Raw genomic sequence first — 26,411 nt, 5'->3', positions numbered from 1 at the left:
GTACATGGTCAGTGAAACTCCACTCAACTCTAGAGCTTAATTTGCACTTTTACTGAAATTTCAGGATGATGTGAATACTGTGAAAAAGAGGTAGCACTGTACAGTTGTAAATTTAATGGCAAGCAAATATTCAGTTTTCATCTGGATGTAGTCAAAATGCAAAATCTGAAGCTATACACCAGTTATTAATGCTTTGTAACATTAATTCTATGAAAAGTTTAAATTAATCTCCAGAAAGCTGGCACCATTCCATTTGAAAAACATATTTTCTTTTTAATTTCAAAATCTATAAACGGCATCTCTGTATTCTTTTTTTATATGAAACTTTGATAGTTTCAGTCCCTTATGAATCTCATTTTGAAATACATACATTTAAATGCAGATTGGGACTTTCTCTAGAGAGAAAGGAAGAAACGCTTTAATGTGGAATACTGGCTGAGGAATAAACTTAATTTTTTATTCCCAAGACAACTGAATTTTTTCCAGATATCACTTGTATCTGACACTTTCTCTACGGGTAGACAATACTATTTCTCTGTAGATTACATAGTTTTTCTTTTCACAATAAGCATCTAACTATTCTGACATCAGAAGTCTCTGAAGAATAATCAAACACCACTTGTCAAATGGGTCAATGCTTTGTTTCATCTGAAGATTCATACTAATTGTTAGTGTTGTATCACTGGTGTTTGTATCTATGTCAAGATAGCATTAAGGGCACCAGATCAACAATGAAACCATTACAAAACACAGAAAGTAGCATATTATTAAGTACCCTCACACGAAGAATGTCATATGAATTGTATACAGATTGAACTTACGATATTTATGTTCTATTTTACTTAGATATTTTGAAGAATTTGTTCACTGTTTTTTCAGAGGGTAAGCTTTATTAGTTCTTTTACTACACACAATTAAGTCAACTCAGATTTTCAACAGATCAAACATTCAGTTAAAATATTAGAATTGGTTAAAATACTGTCTACATTTTAATATGAAAGGCAAAGATTTAGATTTAAGAAACTAGAAGAGACTGCATGTCTCTCTTTATGCACTTGCAAATAAGAGGTACTTTAGAATTGGAGCTATCTGTAGGTAACAGTACTCATAGAACACTTGTCATTTGTTTAGCAACTACTTTGTAATTATCATCTGTTTAGCTTATTTGAACCTTCCTATCTCTGGGAAATCCATTATAGAAAAAAGGATAAGTATATATATATAAATACTTCATGTAATATATATATATTTATATATATACTTTATATACTAATATATAATATATTTACACATACATATAAATTCCAATTACTTCCTGATGTTTTTCCATAATTCACTGAATAAGGTAAGTGGTTGTGCTTCTTTCCTAAATAACATTAGAAATATGTTATATATCTTCAGAGTACCAAGATATCATCTTAAGAAGCATAGATTTATTCTGGTAGGATAAGAGATAACTATAGAGCTTAACTTTGGTTTCACAGGACTTGTCTCTCAGGTTAGAATTTCAAAGGCCCAGTGTGCTGTTAGGCACAGAGCTCCTTTTGATGGATAAAATCCCAATAACTCATAGCAACAAGGGTAAAGTTAAGGTTAGTGCTGTTCTTGTTCAGGTAGTGTGAGATTCACTAAAAAATCTGCAAGTCAGGGAGTATGTGATAGCTCAGCTGGCAGTTGATGCAGATTTATTTCTCAGTGAAGTCTGCAGCTTTTCTATATATAAGCAATGTATTGCAATGTGATAAAGAACTAAGATTTCACACACTTAAACACAACAAGTGATAAATTGAAATGACACAGTTCTATTGCTGGTTTACTGCTGAAGTAATCCAAAAACATTTTTATTTTTTGTTACTGTCAAATTAATTTGTGCCAAATGTTCCAGGAGATAACTCTAAAAATGAACCAGAGAAGACATTTCCTATTATTGTTTTCTTCTTTTAGTGCACTGCTTACTTTGTGCTGCTGTATTTCCCAAAATTTCAAACTAAACTGCAGATGTAAAATAAGGACTTCTATGATGTCTATAAATTCAAATACAAGTGATCATTTTTCCTAACTCAAACAGAAGAAAATTGGACTAACACAGTGATAAAAATAAGAACAATTCAGTAGAGTGAATATAACACCAAATACTCAGGAAAGATGCCTGGAATACCGAAGGAACATTTTGCGGGTGCTAGCTTTCTCCCCCATAAACACATCTAACCTTAGAGCTCAGAATGGCCACAGAGTTTAAGATACTCCCTAGAGGAAAATATATGGAAATACACTGATGGACTGCAGGCTTTCAGAGCCCGCTGATGGCAGCAGCATCTCTGAAAGACAAAGGTGGCCTAACAGCATAGTGATACAGTACAGTCTGCTTTTGCCTATACACAGTGGAAGGTACACAAAATTTACTTTTAAATAAAATTTTGAAGGAAAGACTAAGTATTAGATATGGAAATAAACATAAGCCTTAAGGTTTTAAAATTTTATATCTAGTTCCTACAGATTCTCTGAATATGTGAATAATGCTTTTCTTTGAAAACAACTTTTTGTCAAACATTTTAATTAGTCTACCCTAAACTCCTTAAACACAGGTTGAAAAGAATACTTGTAGCCCAGAGATCCCATTCCAAAAGGATTTAGGTCACCAGCATTTTGAAGGCCACATAAGAATTTATCAAGTTCCTCACAGTTGACACAGAAATGTTATGAATACATAGCAATATTCAGAAATGTGTACAGGCACAACAGAATTATAAAGATGGAGCTTTAAATTCATGCAGTTCCATAACATATTTTGGAAATCTTGCTGTAATATTAGCTGGATTACATGGACAAGGAAACCTATTTCTGAGAGCCTAAAGTACAAATGAAGCTGCCAGGGCCCTGTCTTGGAAAGTGCTGAGTCTCATTCATCCCAAGGCTAATAGGCTCATACTGTGCTCTCCATGTCGAAGAAGGAATCTCTGTAACTGGAAACCAAGATGTCTACTCTTTAATAATGCAAAAAAAAAAAAAAAAAAAGTTTCTAACTAACATATGAAGATCTGCTTCTTGGACAAGAAGGTCCCACTGGGGCTAATAGCTGTCATGGTTCGATTGTTTTTCATCAGTGTTCTACAACATAACATCATGCAGTGCACTGGGAGTTAAAAGGTTAATGCTGCAGCTTTGTGGATTGTTGATATTTCTGGTTTCTGGTCTCAAGAGAGAAGAATGAACTACAACTCCCAGAACTTCATATTTCCATTTTCCAGTTGGAGGGAAAGATAAAACTGACTGGGAGTCATGAGACTGCCCCCACTTTGCTCTCTTTGCTCCATGGCCATTTCACCTACAGCACTGAAGATTTCAGTTTCAGAAACTCTCTCTTTCTCATTTTATTTGATTTATTAGCTTCAATTCCAATCATATTCTATTATATTGTATTATCTCACATTCCACTATTGCATTTAGTAAACTAAGTTTTTTCCCTTAGCTCATTGCTGCTGTTTTCCTCATCCAGGCCCATCTCCCTACCCTTTCCCATCCCTCCCCCAGCCCCTTCCTGGGATGCAGATCTGTGGGTCACTTTGCCCCCTTGTCACAGACACTAGGCCGAACCAGGCCAAATCATGACAATACTGTTGCTGATTTCAGCAATACCAATCATTCCTAACATTCTGCAGTACAAGGAAAGAATGAAAAACATTTTAAATAAACACATTTATCACTTCTGATACTTGTAGCTGGGATACTGTGACATCAGAAAAATATTTATTAAATATTTGCAGGAATATTCTCTGTAAGGCATGTAGAAAGACATAAGGCAGAGTGGGATCCAGAGCGAATAAAAATTTCTTCCTAACTTCCATCATTCAATATAAGCATGGAGACTGTGTCCTTTATTAGCATTTTTATCTTGTTTAATCTAACTATTGATGTCATTTAACAGTGACATGCTTTGCAGCTCTAGTAAAGTCTTGGCCTCAAATCAAAATACAGTAGGTACTTTGAAAATTGATGTTAACAAAATTTCACTCTCATTCTACAAACATTTCAATAGCTATCAATATCTTTAGGAAGAGTGGACTTACTCTCTACATGACTCTATTCACTAAGTATAATCAGATCTTACGTTAATTAAGGAACGCTTTGAGTTGTGACCTCCAGTCTTCATTGATGCAAGTAAATTTGTGATGGCATCCAAAATTACTTTGACAATAAGTAAGAGCTGAAAATGTAGAAGAGCTGATAGCATATTTGAGTACAGATCTCATGTGTATATGAAATTGTTTCTCAAGTCCTTTATCACCACAGAGAAAATTACACATCTACACATCTGAGTGAAAACAGTATATTGTACTTGGCAAAAGGGAGCACTTGCAGCTAGTGGACACAGACAACACTGCAGCATCAGGAACCTTCTGGGGAGCTTTCACTCCAAAAATATTTTGGTACTATTCAGTGTGAAAGAACAATAGAAACATTTCTGCCTTTATCCTCTTCTACATTAGCAACATTTTGAAGAACAAATTTGAAATAGTGTTCCGTGACTCTGATAATATTATGAACGATTAACGAATGTTTCTATCTGTCCAGAATGTATCTACGCAATAAAATTGTAAAACAAATGAACAAATGAAAAAACATCCTCTGGTGTGTTATTTTTTTTCTGCTTAAGTCTGTGAAATTTGAAGGTAGCTATTAAAATAGGTGTTGCCACAACCTACCAAGGAGAAGTCATGAAGAATTTTGTAGGCAGTTACTTCTTCTGATCCCTCTACTTTTTCAGGGTATTACACTTTGTTTTGGTCATAGGCTTCCCCTGGCTTTCATTAGGTACAGTGTGTATATGGCCAAAATTCAATGCTGGATACCAGTTTCACATCTGTTCTGGAGTAATCCAAGAGTCTGTTATTTTGGCACTAAATTATACAAATACTGCTTTTTTTTTTTTTTTTTAATAAGTTGTAAACTAAATGTGAACTTTAACTTGTAGGGAACATGTGGATAATGGTGAAACATGTGAATATGATCAGGTATAATAAAGAATTAAAAATATTAAATTGGTAGCAAGTTAGCATTTTTAGACTTTGCTGGGTTTTTTTTTTTGGGGGGGGGGTTGGCGAGGGGGAGAGTGGTGTAGGTGGTATTATCAGTGTGAGGAAACTGAGCTCACTAAAGAGATCCAAAAAGTAAAATTGGGAAGCCTTGGAGCTCTTCTGTTTTCTCTCTCAGCAGTCTACAAAGTGAAAGCTATATTCTACGAACAATAACTCTGGCAACATTGATTGAAGTATTTCATAAGCTCAAACTGTGCAAAATTGCATAAGTCCCACTTAACATACATTAATCCAATGGCTATAAAGCAGTGATTGCAGGCACCATTTACTCAGCTCTTAAAAACAATGGAGTGACCCTAAGAAAATACCTGGTAACTCATTTTACCATGATAAAATACTAAAATACTAAAAAGATTTTTTTCCCTTTTTTTTTTTTTTACTGATATTGCACATACTTTCATCATTAAAATTTCGTGACTTTTACTAGTTGATAAAAAATAAAATCTACAGTAGAATTTTTTTTTTGATCAATATCCATTATTTATCATCTTCAAATTTCTAGATTTTGAAGGAAAGAAACATCAGACCTTACTATCTCTTGATATTACTTACTATGTTGGTTTCCTTCCACTCTTATTTCAGTAATACACATCTCACAACTACTAGGCTTACAAGTTAATGTTTCCCAAAACTTCCAATCTGATTTCCCAGCTTCAAGAAGACTTACTGCAAAGAAGAAACTCTGCTATAAATTCTGCAGAGTGGTTATCAAAAAAGGGAAAAAAGATAGGTATTTCAGGTTATAATTTCAGTGAAATAGAATTGTAAGAAAAGGTGTAGAGGTATATAATACATTCAGGGTTTGGTAAATTACTGTATTTGATTTATAGTTTGAAGTTGGTCAAATTAGTTAATTAGAAATGATGATATGAATCTGACAGCTCTCTGATCTCTTCTAATATTTTATTAAATCAAGCTAAAACTGTTTCAATAATTTTTTTCTTGGTTTATGCCAAAGTAAACTATGTCAAATACAGGTGCATGTTGTTCATCCAACCATTCTTTTCACCATGGCTGGAAAAGCATTTAAATGTACTTGTACCCGAAAATATTTGCCAAAAATTTGTATTAATAATTAATTGTGCTTGAGGTTATTATATAAATCCTGTTCTGTAAGTAGGATTACTGAAGCTCTTTGTATGGCAGAATGGTAAATAATGGTAATACTTCCAAGTACATTAGTAAAGAAAATTAGTCAGCATGCATAAAATGTTTAGGACTTGACAAAACTAAGATAGAAGTCCAAACTTTCAGCTACTTCACAAGTACTGATAAGCATTTCATTACCATGAAATAGTAGAGACTTCAGAGCTTTCAGTTACAAGCATTTAAAATATTCTCTCTTCTCAACATGCTTAATGAACATACCATGTCCAGTATCCTATTAACATTAATTGAGTAGCAAAAACGAAAAGTCTTCTGAGCAAATAGTCAGGAAAGTCTCAGTCAGGTAGTTAAGGTATAAAAAGAGAGCTCCGTCTGGATTGACGATAGCCAGGCTTCTGGAAAGATTAATTTTTATGCACGGATTTGGACTACACTAAGGCTAAATATTTTGCTTTCAAAAAGAATTAGGACAGCAATAGAGAACCTTTTATTCTCTATTCTGCAAATTTAGTTAGTCGTGATAATTTAATGGACAGTGAGGCCACACAATCTTATTACTGAAGCTCCCCTTCAGCAGCTCCTGGAGTGACTTGTCATTCTCAACATGCAAGCCACCATCTCAATTTGAATCTTGTATAATATTATCTCAAAAGGGACAAGCATATTTATCCTTCGAGGTGTATTTATCATCAACCATAACACATAATGTCCTATCCATTTTATTCATCATAGACTTTTACAAGTTCAAGCTGTGCATGCATGCTATTTACTACTGGTAACTTCATGCTCCATATGAAAAGTCTTTTCTTTGGCTGTAAACAGTTCTAACTATTTTATTTTTGCCTGTGGCTGAGGATAAATATACTGGAATGTCATTGACTGAATATTTGCATTGCACATCTTGTTTTAATACAGCTTCATTTCTTTTTCAGTATCTGAGAAACAAAGTAGAAATATCATAGATCCCATAATAGTGACGCTACTCTCCAAGGCTCCATTTATACAGCAAAATGAACATGGAAGTACTGGTCACAGTCAACAAACACACAGCAGAAGATGCCACACCAGCTAGTCAACTAAGCATCTAAGTCCCCAGAGACATTCCCAGTCTTCACTCATCAGTGTGTCGTTATTATACTCACCTACATTAGCTTTATCTGTGCAAGCACAGATAGGTGTTTTGGTTGTGGTTTCTGTTTTGTTTGCAAATATCACACTTTATTTCACAAGGGTTGACTTGGGTCTAAAGGAAGTGGGACTGGGACAAAGGCCATCACTCTGCTATTGAAGCTATTTGTCTTAAGCCTCTCAGAATGGCTGGTTGGAGTATGAGGACACAAATAGGGTCACTAAGTATTTTGAGACCTGGCAGAATTCCCTATGGGAAGTGTGTGCCCTGCCCACACGCTTTATTTTCCAATTTTAACAAAGTGATCTTCAGCATGTTGCTGTAAACTGCTAAACTCTTCCCAGCTCTTGCCACTTCAGGGGAATATGTGATACTTGCACTGGTTTGAAGCTCATAAATGAAAGCTTGAGCAGATGGCAAGAGCATCACCAAGGTGATTTACACTTTTAGGATATGTAGCATTCTATGTTTACTATTATACAAGTAATCCAGAACAACAGAAAGGTTTTGCTTCTTCCTTCAACTACAATCCTTTCAGAAGAAGAGAGAGCATGTGTGTTACTGTCATGGGTTGCAGATCTCTTGGTTCAAATGTTTAATTTATTAGTAGTCATCCACCGAACTTCGCTAAGGGTATCTTAACGACACTTTTGAAAATGACACATTAATTTTTAAAACGTTTAACGTTTTTAGAAAACATTGATCAGTTTAAGGGTACAATTCTAACAGGCCACATTCTGCTACTGAATTTGACTGAATTTCCCATTGAGGGTAAACAAGTAAATCATTTTTGTCTTATATCCAAAAGAGACAGTGATATTCTTTTCAAAGCAAATGAAAATAACTAACTCAGTCTGCTCACTTATCTTAAATGTCATTATTTTCTATAGAGTTTTCCACTACAGTCTACAGGTTTGTGCTGCTGAAAGAAGAAATAATAGGTAAACAGGCAAGAATGTTTTTCAGATAGTTTATTGCATGAACTTGCAGTAGAGAATTGCTTTTATGGAGAATCATAAATAAAGCCTTTACAGTAATGCTGACTAAAAGCAATTTACTCATTTGAAGCTTATGAACATAAAACTTCTGTTAAACAAAAAGCCAGACGCAAGTTCAACAGGATTTAGTTTGGAGAGTAAATAGATGTATTTTCTAATAGGAAGGGCTTGCATGGGGACCTGACTGAGCCAAAAAGGTATTTTATGACAACATACTTAACCTACCTGTATCTCAAGTTTCCCAGGAAGATAAGGAGGATAATAGCCTTTTTGCCCTTACACTGGATTGTGAAGCTTAATTCATAAGGAGTCTTATCCAAAGGCGTTAAAGCCAATAGAAATCTGTCATTGACTTTAAAGAGCTTTTGTTCAGGTCCTTTACAAGTCAGGTGAAAGACTGCCACAGATTTCAAACCCTATGTTTTTGAAGCTCTTTCATATCCTCATTTTGGAGGCCTCTGGAAACACAAAAATGTAGCAATGAGAGTATTATGTTCACCAAACAAATCCCCATTAAATAAAATGGGTTGTTTGCTTTTTCTTTTCTTTTCTTTTCTTTTCTTTTCTTTTCTTTTCTTTTCTTTTCTTTTCTTTTCTTTTCTTTTCTTTTCTTTTCTTTTCTTTTCNTTTTCTTTTCTTTTCTTTTCTTTTCTTTTCTTTTCTTTTCTTTTCTTTTCTTTTCTTTTCTTTTCTTTTCTTTTCTTTTCTTTTCTTTTTTTTTTTAATTCTGAGAGTGCTATCCACTGCATATATGTACATCCAGCAGTATCTATCGGTTACTGTATGCATTTATTAACACCTGTTTCTTAGGGACCCCTACCTGTTGGTTGCATAATTGTCTTCAAATGCCACTGCTGGCTGCCAACACTACACATCAGATCTGGATGAACTACAATTTTAATGACTTTTCCCTTAAATTAGCCACAGTGTCAGAGTGAGATTACAAATTGTTGCTGTGTTTGAATGTTGACATTATGTGTAAGCAAAGACAGTATCTGACCTGGTATAAAGCTTCTCACTATCAAGTTAATCGCTTAAAATTTTGAAGTTTGAAGCAACAGTATAGTTCAACAGAAGGTCAATACTTTACATATTGTGGCTTCTACATTTCAGATCTAAGAAAATAGGTCCAATAATGTTGAACTATAACCTCACAGGAAAAAGGCCCCAAAATTTCATCATTACGAGAACTGAAAAGAAAAAGGTATAACTTTAAATAGCAGTACCATGACTGTATAAACTACGCATTATTATATTCCTGTAGCATTTAAGCAGTACTAAGCAAGTATCATAAAAGCTTGACTTAATTCTATAAGAATTTGAAAATAATAAGAGTAAACTGAGTAGAAATCACTATTCTAGTCCAGATAATCGAAATAAATTTCCAGTGAAACTTTTTTTTTTAATCCCTTTAAATAAAAGTTAAAAGTTCTCTGAATATTTATTGGATGTTATTCAAAACAGCTATTTTCAGCATTATGAATGGCTGACATGACATACTTCCAAGCCTGAAACACAGCAGTATCAACTCAATAGTACTATACAGCATCTGCCATTCAGTACTGCACAAAGGAACTTTTTTTTCAAAGACAATGTACAATGATCATGCACTCTTTAATTTAGTCCCATATTCTATAAAGGTAATTAGTGTTTAAATTTTATCATTAATAGAGTTAACATTCAGATGTCCTGTTATTTTTGTAATATCAGTTACAGTATAAGTTTTATTCAAAGATACCACTAATACTAAATCTTTCCAAATCGTAGTTGACACATGTTAATTATATTTACACACCTCATGAAAATGACTATCTACACTTTCACTTTCCAATTTTAGTCCTATAAAAACAATGCAATAATAAGAAGTAATTGAATTTATTTTATAACATTTTGGCAAACTAAGTAAAGATAAATACAATCTGCCAAGATTTTACATTTTAGAAAACCTTTAGAATCTCTAAAGGTGCATCTAATTTAGATCTTGAGTGATCTCACGGTTGTTGATTTATCAACTTAACCCATTAGGCCATTACATATGTTGCTATTCTCCAACAGCAAAAATGCTTCTAACATCTGTTCTCAATCTGTTTTTCCATAATTTCCTTCTATGCCCCATGTAACTCATTAAGCATATCTACAAAACATTACTGTCAGACTATCTACACTACAGATGGGTTTCTATTACAAGTTTTCAAGAAATTTGAAAAATTGCCGACCTACAATATAACCAACAATACACTGTTTTTACTGAAAATTTTGGTCCAAGAAAATATATATATTTTTTGCAAATCAGAACTCTGACACACATAACATTTAACCTTATCTCTGAAGATAATATATTTCAACAAAATGAGAACAACAGGTTTGTGTCTCACCATTGTGTGGTTCCTTATGCTATAGTCTTATGAAAGAAGAGGTGTTAAAATTAAGAAGAGCATACCTTCTGAATGGCTCAAAGAGAGTGATTTTAATGCTTTTGTTCATTTCTGCGAGTGATCTCAAGACTACAGCAGAAAGAAGGGTAGAAAGCGCTCCAGAAACCTAAAACCTACTGTGTGTACGATGTTAAGAACCTGGAATGAAGCATGACCCTCTAAATACACTCCTCATTTCTTCCTACAGCAGAAAATTTTCAAAATTTTATGCCTTTCAAGCTTGTTTCCAGCCCTGTGATCTCTTTTGCCCCCTTCTGTCTGTATTCAATAATTGTTGCTCTAATTGAATTTCACTGAACAATACCTGTTTGCAGTTGACCTGTCCGTAATCATCAAAACAACGCAAAGGGAACTCATCTTGCAGGAAGCTAAAGAATTCATTGTCCAAAACTGTCTTAGTAGTTGTCTAAAGGTGCCACTTCTGTAAGAAAAGTGGCATACAACTTGATATCACCTAGCAGCTGATGACTTCTGTCAGGTCAAATTGCAAAGGCAATTTTCTAATATTTATAAATATCAATGAATTGAGTAAAAATGTGAGGATATTTAGATTTACATAAATATACTTCCTTGTGTGAAATTCATAATAAGAATTTTACTTTGTATTAATTGTATTAATTGTATTAATTTCTATGTGAGCTGGTGTAAATGTGAAACCAATGCCTGACTGTTAAAGTTTCCTTAACAGTCTGATTTTACACAAGCAACATAACTGTAAGTTAAAAAACAAACAAACAAATTAAAAAAAAACAGTTTTATGACTAAGATTTATATTGGGAACAGAGAGTGAAAGAGAAAAGGAAAATACTAGTAGGGGAGGAAAGAGACACCTCCTGAACCAGACAGACTGAACAGAATCCTGCCGGGCAGAACCTCTAAAGCAAGATGTCAGAAATTGTAGAAAGTAGCAACATGAAGAATAAAAATGAAAAATAGCAAGAACGACATGAGCACAAAAACTTAATAATAACCGTGAGACGAACTACAAGTGATGCAATCGCATCACATAATATTGGACTATTCTCAACCAGACAGTAGGATTTTTTTACATTTTTTCTTGACAATAAATTATTTTTACTAAAAAATTGGTCTAAATTTACAGAAGCCAGACATATTCATAGGATACTTGCTGTCATTAATTCAACTAACATCAGTGGGATAACTTCTGTACAAAATGGGTATGAAATGTTAAAAAGATCTAGTCTTACTAATTTCCCTGTGAAAGACACTGGCTTTTTTATAATATTAAAAGAGAATTCTCTCTTAAACATGTCAAAAAACACACCTGGCACAGGAGAAAAAGGGGTTGTATTTCCACAACAGAATGCCCAGACTATGTGACTACCACCTGCATTCTAGGTTATGTTAAAAAGAAAAAAAAACAGAAAAGGAATCCACACAAAGAGTAATAAAACTGAAACCAGACTAAAAACAGAGTGCAGAGAAAAGCATATACCATCTTGCTGATGAACAGATAGTCATTGTTACTGGTCAAGAAACAGATCCTTCAGGTTATATTTTGACATAATTCAATATGAAAATGGCCCTACATGAAAAAAACTTAAATATTTATTTGGGGGGAAAAATATGAAATATTCCTATTTTAATCCACATACCAATTAACAGTTAACACTTGCTATGCACAGTTACGATTTCCTAATTCTTTATCCCAGCACTGGCACTAAAACAAGACAAAGATCACAAGAGAAAGCCAGTCCAAATTGCTTCAGCTGGCAACACCCTCAGGGAGCATCTGTCAGCTTCAGGGAACTGGCTCGCCCTCTGGCTACTCCTCTAATACATCTCTACATGTTTAAAATCTCTGCTTCTACTTCTTCCACATAGGGAATTCAAAAGAGTCTTTATTCCTTTTATAGTAGTTAAGAGCAAACTCAATCTCAGCCAACCGAGATATTTTACGACGTCTAATAATCCTCACAACAATCATAAGAACACAATCACCTGGAATTCACACATGCTGTGCTGCACAAATTACTCAAGAGACATGCAGACATGCACTGCTTTTCAGTTGCGAAGCTTAAATGATACACAGGGAATTGACTTACCGGGCCAAACGCATTGCTGTCGAAGCTGTGCCCATGGTGATCACCTTCCACCCAAATATGCCCATGTGGAACTTTCACGTACTTCTTTTTGTATCCAATGGTTCTAAAAAGAATTTCAAAAGTTTCTTATCGATTGAAAAAAAAAAGCGTTTTGTTATGAAAAATCACATATATTATTTTGGAATTTGACCTCACACACCAACACTTCCTTAAAAAGAGAAAAATGCTCTGAAGTCCTTCAGACATACAAGAATGCTTCACAAGTGAAAATACGTAACAATTTTGCATCAGTTAGTTGCACCATCAAGACTTGTTTACTATGTTGTTTTGGCAGAAATCACATCACAACAGGGAGTAAACGACTTTTCAGTTAGATATAATTGAGGAGCTCTTATTTTCATTTCTGTAGAAACAATTCTTTGAACCACAAGATTTAATCTCAGGTAAACGCCAGTGGATTTACACTGTAATCACACAAAGATATTGCATCAAGAGTGCTTTCCTTTCAGGATAGCATTAGGTTCTCATCAAAACTAATCTGGTATATCTAACCTGACCTCAGATCCAGAGCTTGGATTCCAGCAATGCTTATGTCTCGGAGTAGGGCAAGTTAAACAGAAAATGTCTAGGAGAAGGCCAACTGCCGCAAAAAAAAAAAATGATAATGATGATTCAAGCCGTTCTCCACAAAATTTCATGCAGAAGCAGTGCCTCAGCATGCTCTGATATTACAAAAATGACATGCTATAGAAGTCCTAAAAGCTGAGGTTTGGAGTATGCAAAATGCCTGTACTTAGTTCTTGAGTAGCTGTCATTTTCACAATTCCCATCTGTCTTCTACTGTATACTCTTGTTTTCTTTCAGACAGGATCTGTTATTCTGTAAACATTCATTCAGGGAGCTAATTTAACAAGGACTCTGAATTATTATCGTGATGAAGCATTTACAGACAGAACTATGGATAACTTTTATCTTGTATTTGGTAACTACATCTGTCCACAGGCAGAAATGGTCTTTTGATCTAGCTTGTTGCCTCCAGCTGCTCACCACTTTTCAGTGTCTGCCCCCAAAGCAGACAGTAGTGCAATCTAAAACTGAAGAATGTGAGCTGAAGAGAAAATCACTGTCACCAGGAAATTCAGCTGAACTGTGCAACAAAGCTGATCAAGACTGGTTGCAAGTTGAAATGGAAAAAGTATTTTGGAGGCGAAGTTTTTCTTTGTGCATGTGTCTGTGATGATATTATGAGGACAAGCTAATTAATAGCCTGATGACCATGAAATATTAGATGAATAAGGAATCCTCGAAGATGAATTAATAAAGTCAAATAAAAATAATAATTTAATTTCCAAATCACAAAATCCAACTAGTGCTTTTTCAAATGGTTCCAGAGGCAGCTGAAAGAATGAGGCTGCCAGAACTAAACTCTAATAGTATTTCTACCTGGGCTTTCATTAGCAGTTGACAAAATAATTGCCTATTTGCCGAAGAGAATCCAATTTTCATCTTTCTTCAGAAAAAAAAAAAATCATATTGGAGAATATTCAAGTCTGATTAGCTAAACCATTTACATAAAAATGCATAACCATGCCAAGTCGATAAAAATATGATTTCTTAAACACAAAGAGTAGGTCTGCAATAATTTAATTATGCCAAAAAAAAAGTTTATTACAATGCAGCTTTCTGTTTTTCTTATTACTTTATGAAATATTACACAGTCTAGACAACAAAAGTATTTGTTTTAAGATTCCATAATGCTTTCTCTCACTAATAATTTATTTTATCATGTACCATATGAGAACATATTTTAGTAGAAGTGTGTTTTAAGATACAGGCTCAGAAAAGTTGGCCATTAATTCTGCTCTGTCTGATTAGGCACTCTGAAAATTACTAAATTAATATCTTCCATCAGTGATAAAGGGAAACAATAGCTCAAAAATATTTAATTTTCTCTTCCCTTCCTGAATATAGAACACTAGATTGTGATAAAGTTTTGTACCTTCTCAGATTTCATGTACAAAATTGAATTTCTCTGAGAAAGGTGAAAGGGATTTGAAAGTTAATTCTGCTGACATGTTTACCTCATAAATGTCAAGAAAATAGTATGGCAAATGTCAGTCAGTGACTCCTTTTCAGCTCACACACAGTCTCACACTCCTAAATAACCTTATCCTCTATTATGATTAGGAAACCATTAACAGGAAGAGGAAAATAAATAAATAAGTAAAACTTCTGCAATAAGTATTTGGAAACAAAATTTGAAAAAAATAGTTTGCATGGATGGATTATTGTATTCACGGAGAGACTGTGAAAACAGAAGGGCTAAAGAAAAAACAAACAGATGATAGGCTGCAGTCATTATTATTGGCTCATTTTATTATTTCTACAACACAGGAGAACAAATATTTCTTTTCTACTTTTGAAGAAACCATTGCCAAGTAGAAAATTTTGTTTTAATTATGAAAAAAAAAAAAAACAACCAACCTTGTCTCTGTCAGTGATTAAAGACAAATGTAAAAAAATCTCATGCTGAAGAAACAAACAGATCATAGAATCATTGAATGGTTTGGGGTTGGAAGGGACCTTTAAGATCACCTTGTTCCAACCCCCCTGCTGTAGGCAGGGACAACTCCCACTAGACCAGGTTGCTCAAAGCTCCTTCCAACCGGGCCTTGAACGCTTCCAGGGAGGGGGCACCCACAACCTCACTGGGCAACCTGTTCCAGTGTCTTACCACTCTCACAGTAAAGTATTTCTTCCTAATATCTAGTCTAAATTTACCCAGTTTAAAGCCCTTTCCCCTTGCCCTGTCGCTACATGCCCTTATATAAAGTCCCTCTCTGGCTTTCCTGTAGGCTCCCTTCAGGTACTGGAAGGCCACCATAAGGGTCCCCCAGAGCCTTCTCTTCCCCAGGCTGAAGAGCCCCAGCTCTCTTGTAGTGCAGGTGCTCCAGCCCTCTGATCATTTCTGTGGCCCTCCTCTGGGCCTGCTCCAACAGCTTGATCTCCTTCTTGTGTTGAGGGCCCCTGAATTGGATGCAGTACTCCAGGTGGGTCCTCATGAGAGCAGAGTAGAGGGGCAGAATCACCTCCCTCGACCTGCTGGTCACACTTCTCTTGATGAACCCTACGATACGGTTGGCTTTCTGGGCTGCAAGTGCACACTGCCAGCTCAAGCTGACTGTCAGTTGACACCCCTAATTCCTTCTCTTTGGGGATACAGTTCTATGAAAAAGTTTCAATTTAGAAGAAATAGAATTAAAATTGTTGATGCTAATAGATGTATTAAGGGAATAGGGAAGAGGAAGAAACGGAAAAGAAACAGAAGCAGCAGTTTTAATTATGTGCTTTAGCAGATTGGACTGTGTAGATAAATTCCTTTGTAAGCTCAGCAGATAAATGTAAAACCTGCCATTTAATGTATGGAGTACATAAATCATCAGGTTTTGCTACCATAATTCTTTCAAAATGTTAGTATAGTAATTGCATAGGGCAGTTGCCTAGAGACTTTGAGTCCACTGTAGCAATATTGCTACAAAATGTGTCCTTTGGAAGGCAGGTTGAAATTTAGAAAGAGTTTTACTTGAGCCTTTTGCTGCATGAATTAGTAACAAACTACAGCAATAAGCTAATGTTACAGTAAATTGCATCATCCATTACTTAATATTGTTTTAAATTTTCAAGATAATTTCATTGTTGAATTGTTCTACAACAGATAAATCATTCATGCAAGCCAACCAGGGATTAGGCTTCAGAAAGCCATATTCAGTCAATGACAGTAGGTTGCTTTTAAATATTGTTACAAATAATATGTTGACTTGTTCTAAAAAGGAAAAAGTTATAGTTTTCTCTCCTATGAAAATAGTCTAAATTGTTTCATTATCAAAATTAGACAATTAATTATTAACACTGCTTCTCTCTTACATGAATTTTCCAGAAATTAAACACTTTACTCTCAGGTCTAAATTGCAAGGAGACTATCTGTGTGCAACGTTGGCAATAGGGCTCTTTCTCTTAATATACCAACTATCATTCATTCCTTTCACTAGTTAAACATTTTAGCCAAACATACTGGAAGGAAACTATTACCCATCTTTACAAGTCCAAATTACTAACTAAAATTGTGAAACATCATTTCCAAGAGGAAAGAGAAGCACTGATTCAATCCTTTCTTTTAAGGACAGCTCTGCAGGCAATTGCTGTCCACTTTACAGATTCAGTACCATGCATATAAATAAAAAATACAAGTATCAATAGTTCTATGAAAAAAAGCGATAGGATACAAAGTGAAAAATGACCTAGGAATGCTTCTAGTATTCTTCAACAATAACCACAACAAAACCTACAATCTTCAAGCCAAGTATCAAATAAAAACACAATTAGCTCACCAGGAATTTTTTTTTTTATCAATTCATTGTGAGAGGCCTTTGCTAGAAAAGAATTGCAGTAATTGTATACTTGGAAAGTAATGCAAAAATCTGTTTTTTCTTTCTGATTTAAGAGAATCTTTTGCCTCATTTCTCTGGGTTTGCCTGTAATCTTGACCTCTTTGTTAGCTTTTATACATTAAGTATTTAATTAAATTTAGGTTTCTGAACAAATTCTCAGGAGAATAATTGGTGCAAGTGACAATTAACTTGGTATTTGTTAATTTCATATCCAGTTCATTAGTAGAAGTTATAATTACTGAACAATCTTTTAAATTTCAGAAAGTCTCTCCTAATAAAGAGCAGGCTTTCACTTTCAGAACCCTAATATCAGAACTTTATTTCTTGCTCATATTAAAAAAACTGCTTTGAAAATAATCTAGGCAAAGACATTAAAATACCCAGATTTTCATACAAAATACTGAAGTACCTGTTAAAACCTATGTAGATGTGTATTCCATCTTTTGTGTACGTCTCTCGTAAGCTGGCAATAACCACCTATGCTGTGATAGCTCAAATCATAGCTTTGACTGCTCAGTGTAATGACAAAATCTAGGAGACTTATAATTTTTTTTCATCAGAATGTAATGGAATTACTTTTACCCTTTTTGTAACATTTTCAGAAGTTCATCTGAAATTTATTTTTTTTCTTACATTTCAGATATATTTTGAACCCAATGCAAAGTTGTTTTTTTTCTCTCTCCATGTTTTAATAGTTAACAGATGTACTTATACCTATCCTTGGCTGAGAAATAATTTCAATCTTGACAGTCAAAAATGAGCTCTATACGGTATTCTAACTGCCTGCCCACTAGTGGAAAAAAAAACCCTGCTTTTTAGGATGTGGTACCAGTGCCAAAGCAAGAAACTTGGCTCATCTCAGTTGAATGAGGAATGATTGCCTTCCATTTGGTTTGACCTTGAGAAATCAGAAGGTCTTAGCAATCTCCATACCTTTGAGTGCCATCAGGGAACAGACATTGTAGAAAATTTCCTGTTTTCATGGGAGATAGTAAACATACACAAACTCTTTTGTTAAAAAAAAAAAAAAAAAAAAAGGAATATTTTGATACGTATCCATCTTCACCAGTTTCACAGAATGAAAAATTAAGGGCATTCACTTTCAAGCAACACCCAGATCCCAAGGTATAAGCCTTATTGTAATGTTCCATGTAATGAAATTTTACATGTACCAGTTATATTGGTAACCCAGGGAATTTTCTACATGAACTAAAACTTTCGAGCCCCTCAGAAATCCCCTCTTCGCTTCCAACACACACATGGAGCCATCTGCATCTTTTTACTTCAATCCTTACAAGTACTATATGCCTTTGACCACAAGCTGTTATTTCATCAGTTGTTCATCAGTTGTGTTTAGAAATAAGGTTATGTATGTGAACCAAATAAGAATTTTTGTCTTAAGATCAGGTTACCAGACTATGCATGATAATATGTCAGTGGGTTAGGGAATATTCTTTGGTGGCCTGTAGCTATTAACTTTTGCCTCAGAGCTGAAATGTGTTTTCCTTAAAAGCTGCGGATCAATCTATTATTGAAAGAGGTCAGAGTTGAAAATACACATCCAAGCTCTACAGAAGTGCTGGAGGAGACCCATGATTGGGATACTGCTTCAAGGGTATTGCCAGATCTGAATTGTTACAAAAGGAACCCCTCCAAAAAAAGAAGACAAGATGAAATGACAAAAATGTCAGAATTTGAAACAAGAGACTCCAGTCTGGGGAGATTAAGAGCAGCTATTAAGTAGACAAAGGTTTCCCTCACCCATACATGGGCAAATTTTTGAGTGTCTAAACCCTGCAGATTTCACCCTTTGCTGTGAAAGAGCTATTTTGAAGATTTATAGAAAATGAAGAGTAATTGACTAGTTTCCTCATTCAGAATACAAGGACAAAAAAAAAAAAAAAAGTTTTAGTAATATTTAAGTATGGTTCTGAACATCAGATCATGTCTCTTTATTACCAGCTAAAGCCTTCTCAGCAAAGCGATGCCACATCCCAATTTTGCTGCATCACTGCAGGTTTGTACATCTCAGTGATGGTAAGTATCCTTAGAAATCTGATCTGGGAGGCGTGGTGGATATTTGTAGCTCTCTTTTATTAATTAGATATTTTCTCAAGAAGTATATCATTCTAAACAAAGTAATTATTTAGCCATTACTTGCTTCACCAGCTTCTTCAAAATAGCAGTTAATCACTTTTAAAACATACCATATTCAGAAAAATTACCAGATTTCAACTTAAATTGAAAAGTCAATTGGATACTGATATTTACAATTTTTGCTAATTACCTGCTGTGTGAAAATTATCTTAATTTTCAAATGCGTGCATCATGTATTGCATCAGATATATTTTAAACCAAACTTCTATCAAACAGGTATAGCACACTGAAGTATACAAACATAATAGATAATGGCAAGACAGTTTAATGCCACCAATTAAAACAAAGCATTTTGAATCCAAAATAAATGTTAAAAAATGTATTATTAATGCAGATATCATTTAAATGTGCTAACAGAGCTTAGATCTCATTTTCACTGAGGCTTTCTTATATTCTACTGGCAGAGCAATGAGAACTGGGAACATTAATTTTAAGGCCAGGAGATACCAGTGATGACCCAGTTTGAAATCTAGATTAGTACAAATCTTAGAATTCCAGAAAGTAATTCATGCAGTGATTAGTGAATAAATAATTCGCTATTAATTGATATCATAAGTATGTACTGCTAAATGAATTTAGAATTTCTATTACTGTATGTCAAGCTGTGTTTTATAAATGACACTTCCATTCCAAAATATGTGAGTGTCATAATGTACTATAATTAGTACATATTCCTAATATCACAGATATATGATTTGGTGAAAGGAGATTTATCTGAATAAACATATGAGCTTGAGGTAAAATGCTGTCACCCCAAAAGCACTCTACTGTTTTTGTTTTGTAATGGAAGTGAAGGTAACTTCAATGCACACGTATCAGTGATAGGAAGAAATGGCTTTTACTGTCCTATTTCAAATAAATACAAAAGCTAATCTTCAAAGTTTAGTGTAAATTTATCTGGGAAAAGATGTCTTCCCCCTCAAAAGTCAGAAAAATAAGAAAATGTGCTGTACAGCCACTATTATATTAATAACTTTTATATATATACAACCTGATGTATCACTCTGCAAGCTTTATTTTGACCTACCCATTTTTTACCTACTTTTTTTAGATAGAGAATTAAATGGATGAATAGAAATACATGTAACTGCACCACATAAACACCAAAATAAAACCAGGTTTCCAAGCTATTTCACTTTAATTTCTGATGCCTGACCTTATGTTTTATTTCCCAGTGAACTCCTCTCCTACCTTTAACACCTGTTTCGACCATTATCAGTGTTAGGTTGATAATCTCACTGTTTCTTAAGGTACAAGAATTCATATCACAAAACTACTACCCAGTTAAATTACAGTAAAGAGACTAAGCATGTTTGTCTGAATACTAATTAGGTAAAGAAAAACTAGAAAATGCTTTACACAACATCACTGATAGTTTGTATAACAATATTTTAAGTCCATTGTATTTACAGCTAATCACGCACAGTCAGCATTGTTTTATATACACTTGCCTCATTCCTCAGTATATTGCATCACTGTTGTTAGCATTTTTGCACAAAGTACTGCAAATCGTATAGATGAATATGCAAGATCGCTTACTGCTTGGTCTATTCATAACTGAAAGAGGTTTTTTTCCCTTTATACAATAGCCATTTTTATTGTTCATAAATATAATGTAAATGACATGATGCCACCAATATAAGAGGCTTTTCTCTAAAAGCTCTTCCACTTACTCTACCGGAGAAGTGAAATGTATGCACGTGACTCTGAGTGTTTATTGAAAACAATATAATAATTGCAAGGACGAGGCATCCCTGACAGATCAGTTTCTCAGCAAATGACAGCAATCATACCTCTGAATTCCAATATATTTGACCAAACCATACCAAAGATTGAAATTGTAAAATGAAGGAGGAATCATTGCGTCTTTCTATCTTAATATTGCATAACTTCCCAGACAATTGCTCACTTTTCTGTTCGAAGCTAATTCCAACATAATTCATTTTTCTATTGTGACCCAACCAGGAATGCCTGGGGATCTAGACTTTAAAGAATTATTTTCTCTTCAAGTAAAATGTTTTGTGTTAGTATGCAGTCAGTTTGTATGATTCCCCTTTTCACCTTTACATTGCCCTTACATATTTTTGTCAACTCATCCTAATTTCCTTAGGAAACCATTTAAAAGAGCACTGCAGATCACCACAGACATAGAAATTATTGGCATGGGAATTTCTCTGTTCCTGAGACTTTTGCTTACATAGTCAGGAAGCATTTAATGTTGCTTACTCCCAAAAAGCAAAGCTTATTTTGCTCCTACTATTAATAACAACTAACAGTACCATCCTCTCCCTTATAACTCTACCTTTGATTTCTGTGTTGTGTGGTTATATTCATTGGTCTTTTACACCACTACCTTCATATTTTGTGCCTTTTTCTTTCACAGCATATCTTTCATCTGTTCTAGTGCTAACTGCATTCTCATTTAATGATGACACAACAAACTCTACTCAACTCTCCTCAAACATTTTAAGAAAATATAATTTTGGTGAAATTTTTATGAAATTATGGATGATTTCTGCTGACCTGCAATAACACATAAATACAGAATCTGCCCTTTCCCAGATCAAACACTGAGCAAAAGACTGTTGAGGTGATACTGTGCATTACCTGTTCAAGGAACATACTCATTTCAATGTCCGTATGTAACTTCGATTATTGCCTCTAACTGAACAAAAAGTATGTAAATTTAAAATGAGTATTAGAATATTCTACATTATATAAATAAATATTTTGCTGTTTGATTAACATTAAACAAAAAGACAACAAAATAACTCAATGTATTTAAAAATAAATATATCTAAGCACTTTTGTACAAGTCTATCACTCACAATTAAGAGATGGAAACTACATTATTTTGCTCAGTGTGTTCTCTTAAATATACAGGTCGCTCCAAAAGTAATGCCTCATATTTATTTCCATGGAAAGTACAACAAATACAAAGGGCAGAATAGCACTGTTTGATAAGAGCAAATTCTCAGCTACAAAACACTATTTTCCAACATAGTCATCTTCATTAGCTATGCATTTTTTTTGCCAGTAATGAACAAGAACCTGCATGCTGCATTCATAAAAATTGGCACCAGTGGAGGTGACCCACTGTTTCTGTCTCCACTGCTGAAATGCACCACTCAGTGCCTCACATCCACTCTTCAGTCTCCATAAACATTCAGTAAGCATCAGTGAATGTCAGTGGGTGCCATTTTTTCCACATGGAGGAATTCAACGACACCTTTGCTTCACACGCACTTCCATGTCAGACACCATTCAGTCAGACTGCCCCTCTGCTGCCATCTGTCGCACAACAATAAAATGTAATGGAATATTGGTGGGAAGGTTCAAGCCCTACTGGAATACCACCAACATCTATCTCTGACATTGTGGGCCAACATAATAAAATAGTAGGCATTACTTTAGGAGCAGCCTTCATAGAAGAATGATAATTATTTTCAGGGTAAATTAAAACAAAACAGCATTTTTTTTTGTTGAAAAGAAGAGCAACATTTCATCAGTTACATTTGCTTCTTTTAAATGGCTAACTAACTTTCTGATTCAACAAAAAGAAAGCATAACACCTCATATGTACTACAGCCTTTCACTTGTGAATCTGTCAGATTCCAACAGCCAATACTATGCCATTCCAAGTTACGATTATGAAAGTTATTCACTTTGCTTTTTTGATAGAAACCCTGTTAACCAAATGAGTGCATTTATCATTATCTACTCACACTTCTCTATTAAGTTGTATTAAAAATTAACATGATTTTTGTTAATAACATTAAGAGCTATTAACAATACAATATCAATATATTAGATGAGAGTCATTTTTTAGATACATTACCACTAGCTTCATAATTTTACCAAGCTAAAACCTTAACAGTTTTTCTAGATTAGATCATCATGGAGAACAGAATAGGCCATGCACAATCCACGATGAGGTGGCTCTGGACCTGCTCCGCAAGCTGGACACTCACAAGTCCATGGGGCCAGATGGATTGCACCCTAGAGTGCTGAGGGAGTTGGCAGATGTGGTTGCCAGGCCTCTCTCCATCATCTTTCAACAGTCCTGGCTAACAGGGAATGTCCCGGTTGACTGGAGACTAGCAAATGTGACTCCCATCTTCAAGAAGGGCCGGAAGGATGATCCTGGTAGCTACAGACCTATCAGTCTCACCTCGGTGCCAGGGAAGGTTATGGAACGGATAATCTCAGGATACATTGTGGATCAGTTAAAGGTCAACCAGAGGATCAGGCCCATTCAGCATGGGTTTAGGAATGGTAGGTCCTGTTTGACAAACCTGATTTTGTTCTATGACAAGGTGACCCGCTTAGTGGATGAAGGCAAGGCTGTCGATGTGGTCTACCCGGACTTCAGTAAGGCCTTTGACACTGTCCCCCACAGCATCCTTGTGGAGAAGCTGGCTGCCCATGGTTTGGATGGGCATACACTCTGCTGGGTGAAACACTGGCTGGATGGCCGGGCCCAGAGAGTTGTGGTCAATGGAGTTGAATCCAGTTGGCGGCCAGTCACGAGTGGTGTCCCCCAGGGCTCGGTACTGGGGCCTCTTCTATCCAACATCTTTATCAATGATCTTGATGAGGGGATTGAGTGCACCCTCAGTAAGTTTCTGCCTGAGGGTAGAAAGGCACTACAGAGGGACCTGGATAGACTGGATCGATGGGCCAAGGTAAACCATATGAGTTTCAACAAGGCCAAGTGTCGGGTCCTGTGCTTTGGTCACAACAACCCCAGGCAACCCCACAGGCTTGGGGAGGAGTGGCTGGAAAGCTGCCTGATGGAAAGGGACCTTGGTGAGCTGATGGACAGTCAGCTGAATATGAGCCAGCAGTGTGCCCAGGTGACCAAGAAGGCCAGTGGCATCCTGGCTTGTATCAGGAATGGTGTGGTGAGCAGGACTAGGGAAGTCATCCTGCCCCTGTACTCAGCATTGGTGAGGCCTCACCTTGAGTGCTCTGTTCAGTTTTGGGCGCCCCAGTACAGAAAGGACATTGAGGTGCTGGAGCAGGTCCAGAGAAGGGCAACAAGGCTTGTGAAAGGCTTGGAGAATATGCCCTACAAGGAGCAACTAAAGGAACTGGGGCTGTTTAGTCTGGGGAAGAGGAGACAGGGGAGACCTCATTGCTCTCTTCAAATACCTGAAAGGTGATTGCAGTGAGAGCGGGGTTGGTCTCTTCTCACTGGTGACAGGTGACAGGACAAGGGGAAATGGCCTCAAGTTGCGTCAGGAGAGGTTTAGGTTGGATTCTTTACAGAAGGGGTTGTTAAGCACTGGAACAGGCTTGCCAGGGAGGTGGTTGAGTCACCATCCCTGAATGTGTTTAAAAACCATTCGGATGTGGTGCTCGGGGACATGATCTAGCGATGGGTTGTTAGAGCAGTATGGTTAGGTTGCGGTTGGACTTGATGATCTTGAAGGTCCTTTCCAACCTGAGCAATTCTATGATTCTACGATCTAAGTAAAATTGGAAACCCTATCATCACTGTCAATTTGGAAGTGTTATACCTGTAAGAACAAGATAAACAGAAGCAAAAAGAGATACTATCAAAAAGTTTAATTCTTGCAGCACACTCCTCTTTTTATTGAACTGGGGAAACAGCAAAGTAAAATTTTTAGCTTTACACAGGTCTGGAGGAACTGAAGACAGTTGTTTTGGAATAAAAACATCTGCAGTACTGTAAAGAAGATCAAGATTTCACCTGATTTAGATTTAATGGTTTGAGCTTAGTGACCTAGTACAGCAATACATTTCCTTTTCCCTCCTTAGGTAATTGACAAGTAAATTTCCCCTTCAATTAAACCTGAGAAAAGAGAGGATCCAACTTTCTCTGAGATTAAAAGATATGGAACTTAAAAGTCAACTCAACAGTTAACCTCCAGCCTACAGAATCTGCCACTGTTAAATACAGTTCTCAATAGCATTCTTTCTGCTTAAACTCACTCTTTTTTTTCCCCGTCAGCCAACTCCTCTTCCCCAGTAGTTCATCTGCCATTTCTTTCACCACCAGAACTTCCAGGAGAGAGGCTAAAGCCAGCCCTTCAGTCACATACCCTGTGTTTCTCAGCCTCAACAAATGTGCTCTGTGCATTTACATGTGAGAGGAGAAGGAGGAAGAAAGGACAGGAAAGTCTGAAAATTCCTTGCATCCTAGAGGGCAAACTCATGGCTTCTAACCCCACAGAGAATCCTGTTGGCTACTCCTCTTCTGAAGAAATGTTGAATGTAAACGTCGGGAAAAGCTTGCTTTTTTTTTTTTTTTTTTTTTTTCAGAAAGAGCTGAAAGAGGCAGTCATAGCAGCACTGCCTCTTCCTCACTGCTAAAGGTTAGCAGGTGAAAGCTTAAACCTCTTATATCCTGATTTCCGGATCCTCCATAGCTTAAGGCAGGTTGAATCCCAGGTATTAGGTGGAGATGAGAAGGTGAGGGGAAATGTCAAACCCAACATTTGAGCTCAGATCACTGTGCAGCCAGGGAAAATCATGTAGTAAAGGAGAAAAAGACTTGTTTGTACAGAGTTTGTATATCCTGGTGGGGGTCTGTTATAGCCCGCCTAACCAGGATGAAGAGACAGATGAGGCGTTCTATAAACAGCTGGCTGAAGTTGCGCGATCGCCTGCCCTTGTCCTCATGGGAGACTTCAACTTCCCTGATATATGCTGGGAATACAACTCGGCGCAGAAGAAGCAGTCTAGGAGGTTTCTAGAGTGTATGGAAGATAACTTCCTTCTGCAGCTGGTGAGAGAACCTACCAGGGGAGGTGCCCTGCTAGACCTGCTGCTTACAAACAGGGAAGGTCTGGTGGGGGATGTGGCAGGTGGGGGCTGCCTTGGACATAGCGACCATGAAATGGTAGAGTTCTCGATTCTTGGTGGAACCAGGAGAGGGGACAGCAAAACGGCGACCTTGGACTTTCGGAGGGCAGACTTTGAATTGTTCAGGAGGCTGGTAGGAAGGGT

The 26,411-nt window shown here is 35.9% G+C and overlaps 1 protein-coding gene across 6 annotated transcripts in view; it reads right to left on the bottom strand.

The window, feature by feature from the left end:
* Nucleotides 1–26,411, bottom strand: part of IMMP2L (inner mitochondrial membrane peptidase subunit 2) — a 459,355-nt gene that overhangs the window by 83,232 nt on the left and 349,712 nt on the right. For 5 of the 6 annotated variants that reach the window (XM_021384927.1, XM_021384926.1, XM_021384929.1 and 2 more), the window contains one exon: nt 12,832–12,934. The exons of the other annotated variant lie outside the window; for it this stretch is intronic. In XM_021384927.1, the coding sequence (XP_021240602.1) occupies nt 12,832–12,934 (103 nt within the window). The remainder of the gene's footprint in view (nt 1–12,831; nt 12,935–26,411) is intronic. 6 annotated transcript variants of the gene reach the window in all.

This window comes from Numida meleagris, chromosome 1 (genome assembly GCF_002078875.1).
Source record: "Numida meleagris isolate 19003 breed g44 Domestic line chromosome 1, NumMel1.0, whole genome shotgun sequence".
Classification (NCBI taxonomy): domain Eukaryota; kingdom Metazoa; phylum Chordata; class Aves; order Galliformes; family Numididae; genus Numida; species Numida meleagris.
Note: the sequence above shows the minus strand (reverse complement) of the source record. Positions and strands in the feature narration are given on the sequence as shown.